This window comes from Mastigoproctus giganteus, chromosome 9 (assembly GCF_048544385.1).
Source record: "Mastigoproctus giganteus isolate SK-2022 chromosome 9, ASM4854438v1, whole genome shotgun sequence".
Classification (NCBI taxonomy): domain Eukaryota; kingdom Metazoa; phylum Arthropoda; class Arachnida; order Uropygi; family Thelyphonidae; genus Mastigoproctus; species Mastigoproctus giganteus.
Genome location: NC_143583.1, coordinates 150,902,973 through 150,924,300, shown reverse-complemented (window position 1 = coordinate 150,924,300; position 21,328 = coordinate 150,902,973). Strand labels below are relative to the sequence as shown.

At 37.7% G+C, this 21,328-nt stretch overlaps 1 protein-coding gene across 4 annotated transcripts in view; it reads left to right on the top strand.

The window, feature by feature from the left end:
• Nucleotides 1-21,328, top strand: part of faf (ubiquitin carboxyl-terminal hydrolase-like faf) — a 1,326,265-nt gene that overhangs the window by 1,234,279 nt on the left and 70,658 nt on the right. For all 4 annotated transcript variants that reach the window (XM_090382082.1, XM_090382083.1, XM_090382080.1 and 1 more), the window contains one exon: nucleotides 4,272-4,332. In XM_090382082.1, the coding sequence (XP_090238208.1) occupies nucleotides 4,272-4,332 (61 nt within the window). The remainder of the gene's footprint in view (nucleotides 1-4,271; nucleotides 4,333-21,328) is intronic.

Below are 21,328 nucleotides of genomic sequence, written 5' to 3'. Positions count from 1 at the left end.
AGAGTAAGCTTATCTGAGAAAAGATCTAAACCTCCCAAACACTTCCTAGTTCATTTCACAAATATACGTGGTCTCAATATTAATCTCAGCGACTTCCATTTCCACTTGCAGTCTTCCAAACCCCATCTACTTTTTCTGACAGAATTTCAGTTATAGGTTGATTCAACTACTGCTCATCTCAGATGCCCAAATTATTCGCTGTATGATTCCTTTCATCTTAAAGGTGGTACTTGTGCATATGTCCATTCCGATATTTCCTGTTAGAGACTTGGTAATTTGGAATCTCCTCTTTTTGATCTTCTACTGTTCTCCCAATTCCACTAATCACTTGGAGCTCTTTGACTTCCTCTCTTTGCAACTTGACATTCTCCAGTCCAATTTTCCTTGGTAATTTTAACTCCAGCTGGCTTCTGTTTTCTAGTCACACCGAACCAGCTTGTCGAGATGCTGAGGCTTTTGCAATTACTAATGACCTTGCATGGATTGTTCATTTTCCTACAAGGATACCGGACAGTCCTAACCATACAGCCAACACGCTTGATCTTTTTCTCACAAACAACTTTTTTGGTACACCGTCAAAGTGAGTGGTCTTTAGGCACCTCAGATCACAACTTGGTGATTGTCTTGTCTCCAATGGAGCCATTATCTCATGGCTATTCCCGACCTCGTATTGTTTGGCATTACAAGAATTCAAAATGGGATGACCTGCAAGATTTCTTTTCTTCTTTTCCTTGGTCGAATTACTGTTTCAAAACTTCTGATGTCGACGTTTGCTCAGATTGTGTCAGTGAAATTATTCTTGTAGGAATGGAATCTTTTATTCCACACTCCACTTTAAAAACTCATCTTTTATTTAAACCTTAGTTTTCCAATAAATGTGCTAAGGCTGTTCAAGAGAAGAATGTTGCGTATCGTAATTGGCTTGTTTTCAATTCTTCAGTTTCATTTTCTGCCTACACCAAAGCTCGCAACAATTGTAAAGCAGTTATTAATCAATCCAAACTAGATTTTGAACAGACTAAGAGTAGAAAACTTGCTTCTTGCCCTAATGGTAACTGAGCATTCCGTTCTGTAGCCAAAGCTATTGGCCACAACTTTTGTCCATCTCTGCTTACACCTCTGTCAAAACCAGATGGTTCTGTTGTCACTACAGCCAGGGATAAAGCTGACCTGCTAGCATCCCATTTTTCTTCCAATTCAGGTATTAATAATCTTGGTAACACACCTTCCACTATTCCCAACACGCTCCATTCAATGCCTCCTGTGGTCTTCCGTCAAAAGGATATCAGAAGGATTTTGATGAATCTTGATGCTAAGAAAGCTCCAGGTCCTGATGGTATTTCTCCACTTGTTCTCAAAACCTGTGCTCCTGAACTTACTCCTATTCTTTGCCGCCTTTTTTCACTTTCTTATTCCAAAGGTGTTTTTCCTTCTGCTTGGAAATTTGCTTATATCCAGCCAGTTCCTAAAAAGGGTGACAAATCCCTCCCATCCAATTATCATCCTATTGCAATTACTTCTACTCTTTCTAAAGTAATGAAGAAATCAATTAACCACCACCTCTTAAACTATCTAGAAACCTTCTGTCTGATCAACGATCGCCAGTATAGATTCAGTCATTGTCGATCCACTGGTGATATTCTGGCTTGTGTTACTCATTTAAGGACAAATTCAATGGAAAAGTTTGGTGAAACACAAGCAGTTGCTCTTGACATCTCAAAGGCTTTTGATCATGTTTGGCATAAAGATCTTCTAAACACACTTCCATCTTATGGTTTTCCAACTGTATTTTGTAATTCGTTATCCAGTTTTCTCTCTGATCGCCCACTGAGAGTGATGGTATATGGCTCTCTGTTTTCTAACTTCTCCACTAATGCTGGTGTCCCCCAAAGGTTCAATTCTTTCCCCCGCTCTTGTATATTAATGACATTCTTCATTGACTGGAAATCTTATCCATAGTTTTGCCGATGATTGCATATTGCATTCCACTTTCCATTTTGAGAAACCTTGCCCTGCTCAATCAGCTTCAACTTCTCAAATATCCAATACAAATTCCTTAAATGTCGTGACCTCCAGGTGATTTTCCAGTTGGGTAAAGATAACTTAGTCGATTTCAATCCTTCTAAAACTCAGTCTTGTCTTATATCTTGCAAAAAGGATTCTTCTGCTCCTATGCTTATCTTTAGTGACACTCTGATTTCTAGGCAAAATGATATATCTCTTTTGGGGATTACCCTGACTTCTAATCTCTCATGGCACAAGCACCTTACAAATATTGCTTCTTCTGCATCTAAAAAACTTGGTTTTCTTTTTCGCTCTCGCCGTTACTCTTTTTCCAAACAGCTACTCACTCTGTATAAATCACAAATCCGCCCTGCCATGGAATATTGTTCCCACATCTGGGGTGGTGGTGCCCCAAAACCTCTCTCAGGCTTCTTGATTCCATTCAGAAGAGGGCAATTAGGTTAATTAATGACTCATCTCTAACAGAGTCTCTGCACTCGCTGTCTCATAGACATACTGTTTTTGCTGCATGCCTCTTCTACAGATACTTCCATGGGCACTGTTCTTCTGAATTAGCTTCTATAATTCCTGCTATCTCTTTCAAAACAGTCTGAACACGTGCCGCCACCAGCCAACATCCATTTACTGTCCAACTTCAAACTCACAGAACCAACTTTTCATTTTCCACATTTATTCATTCAACTGCCGTTTTCTGGAACTACCTTCCTTCATACGTATTTCCTGAGAATTACAGTCTACAAAAGTTCAAGGCTAATGTCAACAAATATCTTCTTTCATCTTCTCAACCTCCAACCCAAGCACTGTACTAAGTACGACAGGTTTTAATATCTCTCGTGTTTGGGGTTTTCATAAAAAAATAAATAAATATTACAGTAAATATATCACTGTAATATATATACATTAATTGATATTTCTGTTCACTGATATTTTTTTGTTTTTGGATTTTATAATTTAAAGAGTAAAAAAGATAAGCAATCAATAACAGCAAACATGGCACATACAAATTGCACAAGTGAGACATGGAGTAACAAGTTTACGAAGCTTAAAAAATAAGAATGAAGAGAAAGATTCTGAAAATTTATTTGTTTTTTTTATATGATTGAAAAGGAGGGGATAACACATTTCACCATAATAATGTAGATACCTACAGAATTCCACTATCGGTATTATCACAAATGCAATAACATCGAGTTTACTACCCGTTTATTATTCATTGCACTAATAGAAAAGTCTAATAAACCTGGAACTGCAAATTGTTTTGTTTTATGGTAGTGACCTCCAGAAATGTGCTCCTCTGTTCACGCTGTCATACCCCACAAATTTCTGTTCGAACAGAAAAATGTGATCTCTTGAAAACGAGTCGGCCTACAGTATCATGTGTTACCTTGTGAATACAGCGAATGACAACAGTGTGTCTTCAACCAATACAACTGCAGTAAATGGGAAATATAGCTCTCACACATTTGACATTTTTTAAGTTCGTAAACTTGTAGGTATTGCTGCGCAGGTCGCTATGTTCAGCTTTGTTCCGGGTTTTGCGTTCACCTGGTGTTGCTAGCAGATGAAATTGCGCATGAGCCAACAAGAAAATCACATTATACTTGCATTGTTCCCTAATATATCAGTCATGTTAGAGCAAATTCGTGTTGTGAAAAAAAATGGGCATTATAGCAGAACTGACTATAATAATACATGTTGGACAAAATAATTTAAATGGAATATTAATTTTATTTAGAATTTAGTTTTGCTTAACAGTGACCAAGTGTTCTGCAGAATGGTCTTTTGTCTTCCTCAAAAACTAACGAAATTTAATTAAATTTTGGTAGCTAAATTAAATTTATTGCATATACTGATTTTTTGTGATTTAAATGAAGAAAAATTTTATATTTGTTCCTATTACTGATATATGTATTGAAGTAATATTTTGAGGGGAAGAGTTTGAAATAAGTGATGAATGAATATATTTCACAAAACAGAAACAAATTTGGAAAGTAACATTTCTATTGCATTTGTTATTCTTTATTTTAAAAAAATTATTTTATCTATTTTGAAGTTTGCTAATAAATCAAAGTTAACTTTTTTTCCTGCTTGAAAATTGAGAACTCAAGCCTTAAATCCACCCCAGAACAAATTCATTACAGTTAAATAATTTTGCATGTATATTAAATTTCTGATGTTTAATAATATGTGATTAATTAAGCTGGTTTTAAAAATTACATGTTGTTCTATTCGGATTTTTTTACCAGTTATGTGAAGAAAATCATTGAAGACGCTAATAATTCAGAAGACACTGTGAAACTTTTAAAGGTAGCCTTTTCTTTTCATAACAAAATAAGTCATAAAAACTGTAACTCTGTATCATAAATTGGTGTTTTCAAGAAAAGCATTTTATTAGTATTATCAAAATGCCAATAATATTTCTAATAGAATGCCAAATTCAAATCCATCAACAGGAAGCAGGTAAATTTTATACACCAGTCATTTGATTTGGGGGGGGGGGGACAAAATAGTTTTAAATAAAAATACTTTCATTTTTAAAAAAAATTAAAAAATATCATTTGAGATAAAAACATCATTTAAAAATATCACTTCCTAGCCAAAAAATTGATCCCAGGGTTTCTAACAAGAAATAGCTTTAAACTGGCTGCATTAAAATTTTATTATCCAAATTCAAAATCATGAATCATTTGAGATAAAAACATCATTTGAAATATCAGTAGTCTCCTTAGCCAAAAAAAAAAAAAATTTGCAGACACCCTTACATCCAGATATTGAGATAGTGAAGTAAACAAAATGAAAAAGCAAACCAAATGCTATGAAAAATTAAAATAGAAACGATTGTTTTTTGTCAAACATGGTTTGTGTATTTAAATTTAGATATTTAAATATTTTTATTTCTCTCTCTCTGTACACTATATAAAGGGTACTGTTTGATTTATGGATAAGTAGGTCTAAGAAAGAAGTTGCCCAGCTTGTTCTAATGCAAGTTTAACTTATAATATTGTGGGTTTTAATCTGTTAATATACAAGTAAGTCTGCTTAAGCGCTCTTTAATTACTCCCATTCCACAGAGCCAAATTATGAGGGCATCGATCCATTTATTTGCTCCATTGTGTTAGATGGGATGTGGGTGGGGTCTTCTCTAAAAGGCATTGCTGGAGGTTACAGGAAAGTCGGCAAGGCTGTGCTAAGTGCTAAGCAGCTCTGAATGGAAGTTAATGGCAGCTTGTGGCCAGATTGCAGACATGCAACCACAAGTAAATATTTTGTAAAGTCAAGTAAAAAAAAAAAAACAGTAAACTGTAGCCATTATCAACCCACTGCAGGATGGAAGCCTCCTGAACAATTCATGTTGAGAGAAATGGACCATAATCTGCCACATTGGTCCAGTGTGGGTTGGCAGATTAACTGTATTTAGCAGTCAGAGGGCTTGAACTCCAGTCTACTCAAAGAGTGTGTGTGCCACTGCACTTCCACTCCTGACCACTCGGCTATGGAGACTTCTCAGTCTCTGAAGTCAAGTAAAGTTAGTATATAATTATAAATCAGTTTTATTACTCAGTACAGGTACCTTTCATAAAACTCTCGTTAGGTTCCTCTAAAGCAATTTAAGCAAAATGTCATTAACTAAATGACTGTTTTCTGTACTTCCCTGACATAATAGAAAATGCATTCCTTGAAAAAGAAAGTGACTGAATTTTAAATATAACAGTTTGGAATAACCATAAGTAAAAAAAGAAGTTTCCTCTTTGTTCCTGCCAGAATACTATCTCTGTCTAATCACCAGCCACATGAAATTGAAATATATTTTAATAAAACTTAAGACAAAAAAAATTATACACTGTGTAACATACAATTAAATTCCAAAAATTGTAAACCAGCAAGATCCAAATAAATTAAATAAACTGTTTATAAATAAAATTCTGAAATATACAATGGAAGCATTAGACAAATAATATTGTCTTTCTCAACAGTAAATATATCAAGTCTATTCATATGTTAATTATTGGCAAGATACATGTGGGAATAATGATGGTAATGATGATGTGTTTTGAAAACACATCATCATTAGCATGATTCAGTGATTCATTAAATAAGACTCTTCCCTTGCTCATTCTTAGGAGTGTTCCATCATGTGGTATGGCATGATATTTTTTTTTTTTTTTTATGAAATCCCCAAACATGAAAGGTATCAAAACCTATAGTACTTAGTACCGTGCATGGGTTGAAGGAGAAGTATGAGGGGGAGGGGGATGCCGGAAACTTTGCTCTAGAGACTAAACATACCGATTAAGAAATATTGTTCAAGGTTTAGGCCTAAATGGTTATCAAATGAACTAATGAGACTCGTGACAGAGAAGAAAAATGCATGGGATGCATATAAATTATCAGGTGACGCAGAAGCCTGTGGCAGATATAAGCTAGTCTGTAATCAGGTCACAAAGGAGGTTCAGCAGGCGAAGGCGGATTACGAGACATCTTTGGCAAATGATGCTAAAAAAAACAGCAAGGATTTCTTTACTTATATAAACTCTCAAAGGAAGGGGATGAATATGATTGGTCCACTTGACATCGATGGTTCGACTGTTGATGATCCTGCTCAGATAGCAAACAAACTGAATGAGTATTTTGCATCTACATTCACACGTGAGGAATTATTACAGTTTGAAAATGGAAGAAGGTCATCAAATTGTAGCAGTGTGCTTAATGATTTTGTAATAACTGAGAGCAACGTGGAGGAGAAATTGTTGAAGTTAAACATAAGAAAGGCACCTGGGGTGGATGGGATCTATCCAGTTATTTTAAAGGAGACGGCAAAACAACTAAGCAAACCCTTAGCCATAATTATGAGAGCATCCTTGGACTCAGGGGAGGTTCCCACGGACTGGAGATGTGCAAATGTATCCCCAATTCACAAAGGTGGATCGAAGGGTGACAAGAGTAATTACAGACCAGTTAGTTTAACTTCTGTTCCGGGTAAAATAATTGAGTCACTGGTTAAAGATGCATTGCAGGATCATCTAGACAAGACTGCAGCAATAATTCAAACACAGCATGGGTTTGTTAAGGGAAAGTCTTGTCTGACAAATTTGATTGGTTATTATGATGTGGTCACAAAGGAACTGGATGCAAAAAATAATTTTGATATCATATACTTGGATTTCAGGAAAGCTTTTGACACTGTTTCGCATGGAAGACTACTGCACAAATTGGAGCAGAATGGTATTAAGGGTAAGTTGCTACAATGGATAAAAGGATGGTTAAGTGGGAGAAGACAGAGGGTGGTAATCAATGGGTGCTGCTCTTCGTGGACTAATGTTATTAGTGGAGTCCCACAGGGTTCGGTGTTGGGTCCACTGTTGTTTTGTTTATTTATCAATGATATTGATGAAGGTATATCAGGCTTAATGTCGAAGTTTGCAGATAACACAAAGGTTGGCAGGGTTGTTAATGACAGTAATGGCAGTGTGCTACTGCAACAGGATCTAGATAATTTGGGCAGATGGGCTAAGAAGTGGCAACTGAAGTTTAACCTTGACAAATGCAAAGTACTGCATATGGGTAGAAGTAACCCCAGAGAAACGTACCAACTGTGTGGCTACACTTAAGGTGGTAGAAAATGAAAAAGACCTGGGAGTAATTGTGCAGTCAGATATGAAGTTTTCTGAGCAATGCAGACAGGCTGCCAGGGCAGGTTACGGAGTTTGTCAATGATATATAAGAATTTTGCTAGCAGGGAAAAGGTGATTATCCCTCTGTATAAGGCAATGGTCAGGCCACGCCTTGAGTACTGCATACAGGTCTGGAGGCCCCAATTTAGGAAGGATGTAGATTTACTTGAGCGTGTACAGAGAAGGGCAACAAGATTGGTGAAGGGAATGAAGGGATCCTCTTACCAAGAGGCTTAAGTTCTGCAAATTGCAGTGGCTGGAGACTAGGCACCTGCACGGTGATCTGATTGAGGTCTATAAGGCCTTGAATGGGTTGAGCACGCTGAATTCTGATGGGATCCTTCCACTTGTTCAGATTACGAACCTACGAGGACATAAGTTCAAATTAAGAAAGGACAGATGTAGAATAGATGTGCGGAAATTTGCCTTTAGCCAGCGGGTGGTTAATTGCTGGAACAAACTTCCATCTGTCGTTGTGGAAGTTGATAGGTTAAATAAATTTAAGGAGGAACTGGACAGGCATTTGGAGGGAATGGTGTGTTTTTTTTTTTTGGCTGATGCTGCATAAGCTCCTACACTTGCTTTCTTGCATCATGTGCCACTACTACTACTACATGGGTTTCACCACTTCAAGACCCCAATAAGCAAAGTGGTGGTATTGCACCGGTTGATGAGAGTCATCTACCACCTACATGATAGTATGAAAGAATCAAAGGTAGAATGAATGCATGTTCCTCTCTCTCTGTTTATGACACATTTTTGCACCAGATGTGCATTGCTTTCAACCATTAGTGATACTGTTGCTCTTTTTTATAACTGGTGATCACTGCCAGAACTTTACATGATGTCTATTTTGTCATATGTTTAGCAATAGCTGAGCTAAATTCTCTGCTGTGTTTACTGTCCACATGGTTTCCCAGACAGTCCTTGTGGAGTAAGAGTCTCTCTCTCTTCCTCTATGCAGCTTGCACTGCATTCTGTACAATCAATTTTATAATTCATCCCACACCCAAATTTCCACTTTGGTGGAAATAGTCTGCAATTTTCTGCTCAGCTTCTGCCTGCATAATATATTATACTGCTTTGATACCCTGCTTATTTTGTTCCAATATTCTAGGATAAAATGAATGTGGCACTCTTTATGTGATGCCACGGCTGACCAAAATTTCATACCTGTCAAGGTTCCAATCCAGGGAACTATATCTGTATAAGTTTTCTTTCACCCATTTCACTTCTCACTTTCTGCCTTCAAGTGGCCTACAAACATCACAGGACAAGTTTTTGTATACCATTGTGAAGAAGCAAAGATTGTTCCTGTTAGTTAACCAGCACATCTAAATTATATAACCCAGTCATTCTGCCACTATAAAATATAGTTTTTTTTTTTTTGTCCTCACCTTTTTCCATTATATATATATATATATATATATATATATATCTGATAATTAAAATAAATATGATATTTAAAATAAAAACATCAGCCAGTAGTACGGCAATAATGCAGAGCGAAACGAAACGTAAAATAATATAAAATAAACCAAACAGGGAAGGGAAAGTAGCGGTAGTAGGACAAAAGGTAGTCGATAATTCCCTATATAAATTTAGTCAATTAAGTCATTAAACCCAATTAATAAAACATGATGTAAATTTAAAATAATGCCAATTATACATAATTTAGCGGAACCCCCTCGAAAGGTACCATTTCCAAAAGACGTGAAATATCACCAAAAAAGGGTTAAAGAAACTACCAAAAAACTAAAATATCAAAATAATAGACTGACCATCATGCCCCATATCGACAGAGGACCACGAGGCCAATAATGGTCATGGAATCGCTGCATTTCAATCGTCATACAAATCATCGCAAAGGCGGAAATATCGAAGAACCAAACCACACCTCCATTCTCCGATAGATCAACCAATGCAAAGGATTTGCATGGCGGTGGTCCTTATGCAGCGAAAAATAATCTATAGAACAGACAGCACTCTAGATCAGAGCCACACCACTGACATAATGCAAGCTTAACCAGCTTATATAATAGAAAGGAAAGAAATAGATGGCGGCACAGGCGCTGCTTATTTAGCATATCAACCCACTACTACCATTAATTTATATTATGTGAGGTAAAAGTTAGGCAAAAGTGATAAAAATAAATAAATATGGCTATGTAGCTATCATTAGAGGCAGCAAATGCACATCCTCCACATGATGCCTAATTATATCTGATAATTAAAATAAATATGATATTTAAAATAAAAACATCAGCCAGTAGTACGGCAATAATGCAGAGCGAAACGAAACGTAAAATAATATAAAATAAACCAAACAGGGAAGGGAAAGTAGCGGTAGTAGGACAAAAGGTAGTCGATAATTCCCTATATAAATTTAGTCAATTAAGTCATTAAACCCAATTAATAAAACATGATGTAAATTTAAAATAATGCCAATTATACATAATTTAGCGGAAACCCCTCGAAAGGTACCATTTCCAAAAGACGTGAAATATCACCAAAAAAGGGTTAAAGAAACTACCAAAAAACTAAAATATCAAAATAATAGACTGACCATCATGCCCCATATCGACAGAGGACCACGAGGCCAATAATGGTCATGGAATCGCTGCATTTCAATCGTCATACAAATCATCGCAAAGGCGGAAATATCGAAGAACCAAACCACACCTCCATTCTCCGATAGATCAACCAATGCAAAGGATTTGCATGGCGGTGGTCCTTATGCAGCGAAAAATAATCTATAGAACAGACAGCACTCTAGATCAGAGCCACACCACTGACATAATGCAAGCTTAACCAGCTTATATAATAGAAAGGAAAGAAATAGGAATTCCATGACCATTATTGGCCTTGTGGTCCTCTGTCGATATGGGGCATGATGGTCAGTCTATTATTTTGATATTTTGATATTTTAGTTTTTTGGTAGTTTCTTTAACCCTTTTTTGGTGATATTTCACGTCTTTTGGAAATGGTACCTTTCGAGGGGGTTCCGCTAAATTATGTATAATTGGCATTATTTTAAATTTACATCATGTTTTATTAATTGGGTTTAATGACTTAATTGACTAAATTTATATAGGGAATTATCGACTACCTTTTGTCCTACTACCGCTACTTTCCCTTCCCTGTTTGGTTTATTTTATATTATTTTACGTTTCGTTTCGCTCTGCATTATTGCCGTACTACTGGCTGATGTTTTTATTTTAAATATCATATTTATTTTAATTATCAGATATAATTAGGCATCATGTGGAGGATGTGCATTTGCTGCCTCTAATGATAGCTACATAGCCATATTTATTTATTTTTATCACTTTTGCCTAACTTTTACCTCACATAATATATATATATATATATATATATATATATATGGGGTGAGCGTTTTTATTGTTTTGGCATGAAATTTTTATGGCCTGATGCCAACCCTCACCCTTTATATAGGCTGGGGATATGCAGTGGTCATTCCTTGACCTTCCACATCCTCCGTATTTGGTGGTCACAGGCTCAAACCCCGGTGTAATCAAGAAACATGTGCTACCCACTACTGCTCATGCCCACCTGGCTACGGAGGCACATTCTGCCACTAAAATGAATTGCATAAATTCTGTATAAATGAATTGTTTAAATGAATATTGCAATACCCCTTTTTGTTCCCTGGGAATTATAGAAAATATATTGTGATCAACAAAACATTTCCAAATCCAAATTTGACAGGATGAATCCCTCCTTAATCTAACTTAACCTTTTGTGCACTTAGATTGGCAAAATGTGCACTTTCTGCCCCCCCCCCCCATAGCCAAATGACATCTTTTTGTACATTGTATTATTAGCATTAGCATTAGTAGAGGCATTTGATGCAAGAAAGCTAGCTTATGCAGCATCAGCCAAAAAAAAAAAAAAAAAAAAAACCCCACTTCCACTTCACCCCTCTGTTCGTTCAAAATACCTGTCCAGCTGAGCCTTAAACTTATTTAGGCTATCAACCTCCACTACAAGGGATGGAAGTCTGTTCCACCAACCAACCACCCGCTGGCTAAAGGCAAATTTCCGCACGTCTATCCTACATCTGTCTTTCCTCAATTTGAATTTATGCCCTCTCAGGGCATAAATTCAAATTGACCAAAAAAATAGATATTTTACACCTACATTCCAGCATGAAACTTCTTTAAGGAAGAAGATGCCAGAAGTTTATAAACTCTATCAGTCAGCTAAATGATTTTTTGATAACTGAGAGGAGAGCGGAAGAGAAATTGTTTAAGGTGAATGTAGAAAAGGGGCCTGAGTGAATGGGATCTGACCAGTTATATTAAGGGAGGCACCAAGGAAGTAAGTAAACCCTTAGGCATAATTATGAGAGCATCTTTGGATTCAGGAGAGATCCCTATGGACTAAAGATATGCAAATGTATCCCCAATTCACAAAGGTGTGATCAAAAGGTGACATGAGTAATTACAGCCCTGTTTAACTTAACTTCTATTCTGGAGAAGATAATGAAGTCACTAGTTAAAGAAGTAAAGCAGGACCATATAGACAGGAAGAATGCAGTTATACTGTAGTGACAGCATGGATTTGTTACGGTCAGTCCTGTCTGACTGGATTAGTTATCATTATGCAGTAATATTAGCATTAGTAGAGGCATTTGATGCAAGAAGGCAAGCTTTTGCAGCATCAGCCAAAAAAAAAAAAAAACCACTTCCATTTCACCCCTCTGTTCGTTCAAAATACCTGTCCAGCTGAGCCTTAAACTTATTTAGTCTATCAACCTCCACTACAAGGGATGGAAGTCTGTTCCACCAACCAACCACCCGCTAGCTAAAGGCAAATTTCCGCACGTCTATCCTACATCTGTCTTTCCTCAATTTGAATTTATGCCCTCTCAGGCGATTATTCTGAGCGAGAGGAAGAATCCCATCAGCATTGAGCATGCTCAAACCATTCAAGGCTTTATACACCTCTATCAGATCACCTCACTGGTGCCTAGTCTCCAGACACTGTAATTTGCAAAACTTAGAGCACCCCTTTGTTCCATTCACTAATCTTGTTGCCTTTCTCTGTACTCGTTCCAGCAGCTCTACATCCTTCTTGAAATGAGGCCTCCAGACCTGTATACAGTACTCTAGGTGTGGCCTGACCATTGCCTTATACAATGGAATAATCACCTCCTTATCTCTGCTAGAAAAATTCCTATATATCATTGCCAATACACCATGAGCTACTCTTGCAGCCCGTCTGCACTGCTCAGAGAACTTCATATCTGCCTGCACAACCACCCCCAGGTCCCTTTCATTCTCTACCACTGTCAGTGTAGTACCACAGAGTTGATACGTTGCTCTGGGGTTGCTGTTTCCCATGTGTAGTACTTTACATTTGTCAATGTTAAACTTCATTTGCCACCTCTCAGCCCATCTGCTCAACCTTTCCAGATCCTGTTGCAGCAGCATAGTGTCAGTAGTGTCCTTGATACTACTGACACTATGCCTACCTTTGTATCGTCTGCAAACTTCAACATTAAGCTTGATATACCATCATCAATATCATTTATAAATACAGAAAACAATAATGGACCCAACACTGAGCCCTGAGGGACTCCACTAATAACATTAGTCCACGATGAGCAGTGTCCATTGATTACCACTCTCTGTCTTCTCCCCTTCAACCACCCCTTGTATTAAAAAGAAACGGGTGGAATTGTTTAACCCCAAAGTTTCAAAAATATCAGCAAAAACAGATATCATCATAGCTTAAAAAATATTTATCAAGACTGTTTGTACATCTTTCATAACAGAATGCATATAACAGAATGTATGTCTATATTGAAATCATGTCAAAGGCACTAGTACTTCTTCATCCTTAATGTTCGGATTCCAGACTAAGTTTGAGCTGATGGATTATTCAGACTTTCCCACTAATGATTTAATAATGCTGGCAATGTATTTTGCCAACATACATATGTGAGATTCAACATGGAATGAATTTCAAAAAGGAGGAAAAACTGTTTAAATGACTTACAGCCTCCCTTTGTTTCTGAGAATTATGGAAAATATATCGTCAGTGAATAATTTCCAAACTGAAATTTGACAGGATGAATCATTCCTTAACCCTAAATTAATCACTAGTCATTAGGAAAACTGGGAAAGTTTGATTAAATTGATGTGGAAAGGTGTTTTGCTTTCTCTCTACCAGCGATGACCTTATGAAAACTGACTCCACAACAAAAGGCATTCTGCATCCTTCAATTTGCAAAGCAAAACTGTGTAACAGTGGTGCGATGGACATTCGATACAACACTTCAGAATTGATCTGCCAGCTAGGCGCAATAAGAAAGTGATTATATCTACAAAAGAAAAAGCATTGGTCATCCTATTGTATCACAAGAGATTATGGACCAAATTCAACAAACCTTCTCCAGAGTCTACAGAAATCAACATACCAAGGCAGTTGTCCGTCCCAGGCAACTATGTGGCACATTCCACATAAACAGTTATCCATGAAAGGTTACATGTTGCAGTTGGTACAATCACTAACACCCAGTGACAAAGTTAAACAATACAATTTCTCCATACAGGTGTGAGATTAACAAGTAAGATGAGAAATTTCCAACCTGTCTGATCTTCAGTGATAAAGCAGCAGTTCACTTAATCAATAAAGTGAGCCACCATAATGTGTACATCTAGGGCACTGAAATTTCACATCACATCATAGAACATGAACAGGATTCACCAAAAGTTGTCGTCTTTTGTTCACATTTCACAATGAAAGAGCTACAACTTGTTTTTCTTTGTGAGAAACACAGTCACTAGTATTATCTATCAGGTCAAGCTGTCAAACTGGCTTTTTTCTCAGAGGAATACTCAATGACCACATTTTCCAACAGGATGATGCTCCACCTCATTTTCATTATAAAGTCCACCATATTACCTCAATGAAACTTTTGACACCACTGCATTGAATGTGCCTACCTGTCCTTCTGCTAAACTCCCAACTCTCTACACCTCACCCCATGTGACTTCTTTCTCTTGGGGGGGGGGGGTATGTGTATGTGTATGACACTGTCTGTAGGCCAACCCTGTCACATGATTCTCTGGAATTAAGGCAACAGATTATCACAGTAGTAGCAGCAATACACTGGGACATGCTAGAGAAAGCTTGACAGGAATTCCTTTATCAGCTTTATGTGTAATACATGGTGCCCATGTTGAAAATTTATAACATTTAGGTATGAAACTTTGGGATTGTTCTAACAATGGGTGCAAAGAAAAACTGCAAAGACTTCTTTACTTATATAAACACTAGAAGGAAGGGAATGAAGCACATTGGGCCACTTGATGTGTATGGGTTAACTGTTGATGGCCCTGCTCAGGTTGCAGACAAATCAAATAGGTATCTTACATCTATTCACATGAGGAATTCTTTAGGAAAGTGGATACCAGATGTTTATCAAACTCTGACAGGGAGCTAAATGATTTTGTAATAATTGAGAGGAAACTGGAAGAGAAATCAGTTGAAGTTAAAAAAAAGAAAGGAACCTCTGGGTGGATTGGATATATCCAATTATATTAAGGGAGGCAACAAAAAAGTTAAATGAACCCTTAGCCATAATTATGAGAGCATCCTTGGATTCAGCAGAAGTCTGCATGGACTGGAGATGCATGATTATATCGCCAGTTCTCAAAGAGGGGGTCAAAGGGTGATACAAGTATTTACACACCTGTTAGCTTAACTTCCGTTCCAGAGAAAACAGTGGAGTTACTGGTTGAAGAAGTAATGCTGGACCATCTAGACAGGAGTGCAGTTATATTTCAGTCACAGCATGGGTTTGTTCAGGGGAAATCTTGTCTGACCAATTTGATTGAATAGTATGATGCAGTCACAAAGGAACTGGATGCAAAAAATAATTTTGATATCATATACAGTCATCCCCGATTTGTGTGGGGGGGTTACGTTCTGGGAAAACACCACGCAGTCCAAATTTGCGGAATGCGAAATGTAGTTTATATGACATAATGAGGGGTTTCATACCTGTGCACAAAAAAAAATGCGCAAAAAAATTAAATTGAAAAAAAATTGTCTTCATTCAGTAAGAAAAAAAGAAAAAAATTAGAAACATATCCATAAAATTAACCTTGCTGATACTTACCTCTATATTTTTAATCTAAATTCATTGCTTCTTTGTTGCTGTTTTTCTGTGATAAACTTGCAACAGTATCCAGCAGTTTTTGAAAAAAATTAGTTAAAATTGTTTGCTTAGAAGCACACTGTTTTTCTCTATAAATTTCTTCATAAGGAACTAAAGCTAATGATAAAGTTCTGCAAAAATTTAAACTCCTCTCCAAATTAGGATCCATATCCAGAGCTTCTTGGCTAAGCTGATTTGCAAGTCTTAAAAACTCAGCTAGTCTCTTCGCGATCAAATTTTTTTGTGCATCTTCTTCATTTTTATCATTTTTGTTATCTTTTTCTTCATATTGGGAAAAAATATCATCCACCGATAATTGTTCTCTATGAGATTCAAGGACTACTGGTTCCAGTTCTTCAAATCCCTCTCCGCTAATCATTTTGCCAATTCTCTCAATTTAAACCGTGGCTTCTTTAGTGCAGCTTTGTGGCCACAGTTTTTTCCACACTGCATTCATGAGTTCTTAACTTCACCCCATGCAAATTCAATATTTTTTACAGCATCAAGAATTATAATGCCTATTCCATCAGTAGCTTCTACCAATTGTAAAAAAGATCTTCTTAGGTAATAAAGTTTAAAGGAAGCTATAATGCCTTGGTCCAGCTGAATTAACGAACTTGTATTCGCTGGAAGAAAGGTAACTTTCACATTTGGATGCAGATCAGACAAATATGCAGGATGACTGGGTGCATTGTCAAGAATGAGCAAGATTTTGAATGCTATGTTCTTCAGGCAATATCTTTTTGTTCCGACACAAAAGCAATTTAAAAACCAATCCTTGAAGATTTTAGCTGTCATCCAGACTTTTTTGCTCGATTTCCAATGAACTGGTAAGGAGTTTTTTGATATTCCTTTAAAAGCACGAGGATTTCTGACATATAAATTAGAAGTGGTTTACACCTTCTGCATTGCCACATAACAAAAGTGTTAATCTACCTTTTGCAGCTTTGAAACCTGGGGTGGTTTTCTCTTCTTTTGAAATGAACGTTCAGCTTGGCATATGCTTCCAAATTAAGCCAGTCCTATCGGCATTAAACATTTGCTTGGTAGATAGCCTTGAAATAACATCCTTGAAAGTTTTTGGATACAAAGAAGCAGCTTCCATATCTATGCTGGCTGCTTCACCTGTTAATTTTAGATTGTGAAGACTTTGATGTTTTTTAAAATTTTCAAACCACCCCTTACTGGCCTGAAAGACGTCTGCATTGGATGGACTGGCTTCTTCTTGTAAGCAATAATAAATTTGCAGAGCTTTGGCATGAATAATATCTGAACTAAGAGGCATTCTCTTTTAATTAAGATCTTCTATCCAGAAAGAAAGTAATTTTTCACTTTTCTCTTTTAAGGGATTTCTCACTTTTGTAGTGCTTTTTGTAGCATATGATGTGGAACAGATAACTGAACTTTTAATTTTCTCAGCATTTTCCCTAATTCGCCGAATGCTAGATACATTTATGCTGTATTTCTTGGCCAATGCCACAACCTTTTTGCCATTTTCTAACTCCTTAACAAGTTTTAATTTTTCCTCTAAATTAAAAATTTTTTTTTGTTGTAGCTTTATTCATTTTAGGCATTAATTAAACACACTTTATGTAGACAAGAAATGTTAAATCAGCAAAAGCAATGCTTACTGATTAAAACACTTTACATTGCACGAACAAAAAAAGATTCTGTCTGAACAGCTAACATAGGATAATTAATGAAGAGGGTTCCTGAATGAGGAAGTTGTTTCTAAAATAACTGGACAAACACACCACTGTTTATTGCTATGTTTGGTTATAAGAAAAAAGTAAAAAGGGACACTACGTCGAACAAGGCCATGACTTGACATCTGAGATGGATAGTGCTTGGATCCGTTCTATAAATTCACCACTGTTGGAAACTGTTGGCGGCCTTGCCTTCCCAAGTAGGCAAGACCGCCGACACCATTTCCAACGGTGGTGAATTTATAGAATGGATCCAAGCCCTATTCATCTCAGATGTCAAGTCATGACCTCATTCGATGTAGTGTCTCTTTTTACTTCCATCCCTGTTGAGCTCGCCATCATGTGTGCCAAGGACCTTTTGGATAGTGACCAGACTCTTGGCAACAGAACCTAACTTCAAGGATCCAAACCCTATCCATCTCAGATGTCAAGTCATGGCCTCATTCGATATAGTATCTCTTTTTACTTCCATCCCTGTTGAGTTCGCCATCACGTGTGCCAAGTACCTTTTGGATAGTGACCAGACTCTTGGCAACAGAACCCAACTAACTTCAAATGATGTTTCTACTGCTCTCAGACTATGCATGTTCACAATCATGTTCACTGACTCCATTTACCAACAGGTGCATGGCACAGCCATGGGTTTCGCGGTTAGTTCAGTCACAGCAAACATCGTAATGGAAGAATTGTAGGGTCGTGCATTTACAAGTATGCCAGATCCCATTACCTTTTGGTGTCACTACCTGGATGATGGTTTGCAGTCGTTCCCAGAGATTCAGACAGCCGACTCTTAGACCACCTTAACTCACTGTCACCTTTCATAAAATTCACTATCGAACTAGAGTTGAACAGTACCCTACCATACTTGGACATCCTGGTCCGACATGAAGGCACACACTTAAGAACAACAATCTACCACAAGCCAATGTGTACTGGCCAATTTACAAACTACCGGTTAGCGCACACACATGCACAACTATCTTCTCAGCACTGCACGGGTCTTGTTAACTCATGCCTGGACCCACTCTAGTTCTGCAGATGAGGCGCACTAGATTGCTAGGGTCAAGACAGATCTCGTGAGATGTGGCTATCCCACAGTACCCTAGACAGGTGCAACCTCCAGGCCCGTTACCACGTAGCAACCGACAGGACTGTTCCAGGTAATGACTCCACCACAAGCATCTTTATCCCATACTACCCAAACCTTTCACAGCAGTTTTCTAGGGTTCTAAAATCTCATGGGATAAGGTGTGTACAACTCTCAGGCAGGAAGTTGTGATCCCTCATCTCCAAAGTGAAAACACCCATTCCCACCTTACTACAGAGTGGGCTAATGTACTGCATTTCTTGCCATGACTGCACTAGTTGTTACATCAGGGAAACTGGCAGAAGACTCGACAGACATATTTCAGAATACGAAAGAGCCATTTGCTTAGCAGACATAGAACACTAGGCCATTGCTGAGCACTTCTGGTCAACCCAACACGACATTAACCCATGCCGCGATGTCATGGTTGTCGATCGGTCCCACCATTACCAACACTGCGCCTAGTTGAAATCACTGCACATCATGTTCTCTAATACTTCTGTCAACAGAAACAGAGGCTGTCATGTTCATCCTATTATCAAAGCAACCATTCTTATGACTGACAAACGTTGGCAATGTTCCCATATGTTACAACCACAGGCTTTAACTTCCAACGATTAGTTGTTGCATAATGCAGTTCACTGTCCATGACTGCCATCGCATGCCCTTAAGTTCTACGTTCCTAAAATTTTCAGTCCAATGGTTAACTGACAAAGGGCTACATAAAGCCCAAAAACTTTTTGTATTACCGGTTACTGTATGTATTTACACATATTGTTTACTGTTTATTGTATATATTTATCATTAAACCAACTTTAACTGCAAACTGTCAATTTATTTTACTTTCCTGAACGCATATGCCTTTTTACTTATACAAACATATTAGGTGAATCATTTGCAAAAATTTCAGCTGTGTCCTCATACTTGCCCCATTTCCATAAGCAGAAAAACCCAAGCTGAAAATCATCACCTCAACTTGGAAACATTCCACAGTACTTTGTACAGCCTCTCATTTACTGTACTCTGGCAGAATTGCATCCAGTTCTATATACTGCCAAGTGCAGTGCAGCACCAATTTAATTACATAATGATTTCTCAACTTACTGAACCAACTCCCAAGACACTGTTACTGTTCTATAATGGAGGTTTTTTTTTTTTTTATGAGAACCCCAAACACGAGAGGTATTATAACCTATAGTACTTAGTACCGTGCTTGGGTTGGAGGTTGAGAAGACGAAAGAAGATATTTGTTGATATTGGACTTGAACTTCTGTAGATTGTAATTTTCAGGAAATACGTATGAAGGAAGGTTGTTCCAGAAAACGGCAGTTGAATGAATAAATGAAGAAGATGAAAAGTTGGTTCTGTGGGTTTGAAGTTGGACAGTAAATGGATGTTGGCTGGTGGCGGCACGTGTTCGGACTGTTTTGAAAGAGAGAGAGGGAATTAAAGAAGCCAATTCAGAAGAACAGTGCCCATGGAAGTATCTGTAGAAGAGGCATGCAGCAGAAACAGTGCGTCTATGAGAAAGCGAGTGGAGAGACTCTGTTAGAGATGAATCATTAATTAACCTAACCGCCCTCTTCTGAATGGAATCAAGAAGCTTGAGAGAGGTTTTGGGGGCACCACCCCAGATGTGGGAACAATATTCCATGGCAGGGCGGATTTGTGATTTATACAGAGTGAGCAGCTGTTTGGGAGAAAAGTAACGCCGAGAGCGAAAGAGAAAACCAAGTTTTTTAGATGCAGAGGAAGCAATATTTGTAATGTGCTTGTGCCAAGAGAGATTAGAAGTCAGGGTAATCCCCAAAAGAGAGATATCATTTTGCCTAGAAATCGGAGTGTCACTAAAGATAAGCATAGGAGCAGAAGAATCCTTTTTGCGAGATATAAGACAAGATTGAGTCTTAGAAGGGTTGAAATCAACTAAGTTGTCTTTGCCCCACTGGAGAATTACCTGAAGATCGACATTTAAGGAATTGGCAGCAGATTTTCGAGAACTTGAAGCTGATTGAGCTGGACAAGGTTTCTCAAAATGGAAAGTTGAATGCAATGTGCTATCATCGGCAAAACTATGGATAGGATTTCCAGTCAATGGAAGAAGGTCATTGATATACAAGAGGAAAAGAGTGGGGGAAAGAACTGAACCTTGGGGGACACCGGCATTAGTGGAGAAGTTAGAAGACAGAGAGCCATCTACCATCACCCTCAGTGAGCGATCGGAGAGAAAACTGGATAACCAATTACTAAAAACAGTTGGCAAACCATAAGATGGAAGCTTGTTTAGAAGACCTTTATGCCAAACACGATCAAAAGCCTTTGAGATGTCAAGAGCAACTACTTGTGTTTCACCAAACCTTTCCATTGAATTAGTCCATAAATGGGTAACATAAGCCAGAATATCACCAGTGGATCGACACTGACGGAATCCATGCTGGCGATCGTTGATCAGACGGAAGGTTTCTAGGTAGTTTAAGAGTTGGCGGTTAATTGATTTCTCCATCACTTTCGAAAGAGTAGAAGTAATTGCAATGGGACGATAATTGGATGGGAGGGATTTGTCACTCTTTTTAGGAACTGGCTGGATATGAGCAAATTTCCAAGCAGAAGGAAAAACACCTTTGGAATAAGAAAGTGAAAAAAGGCA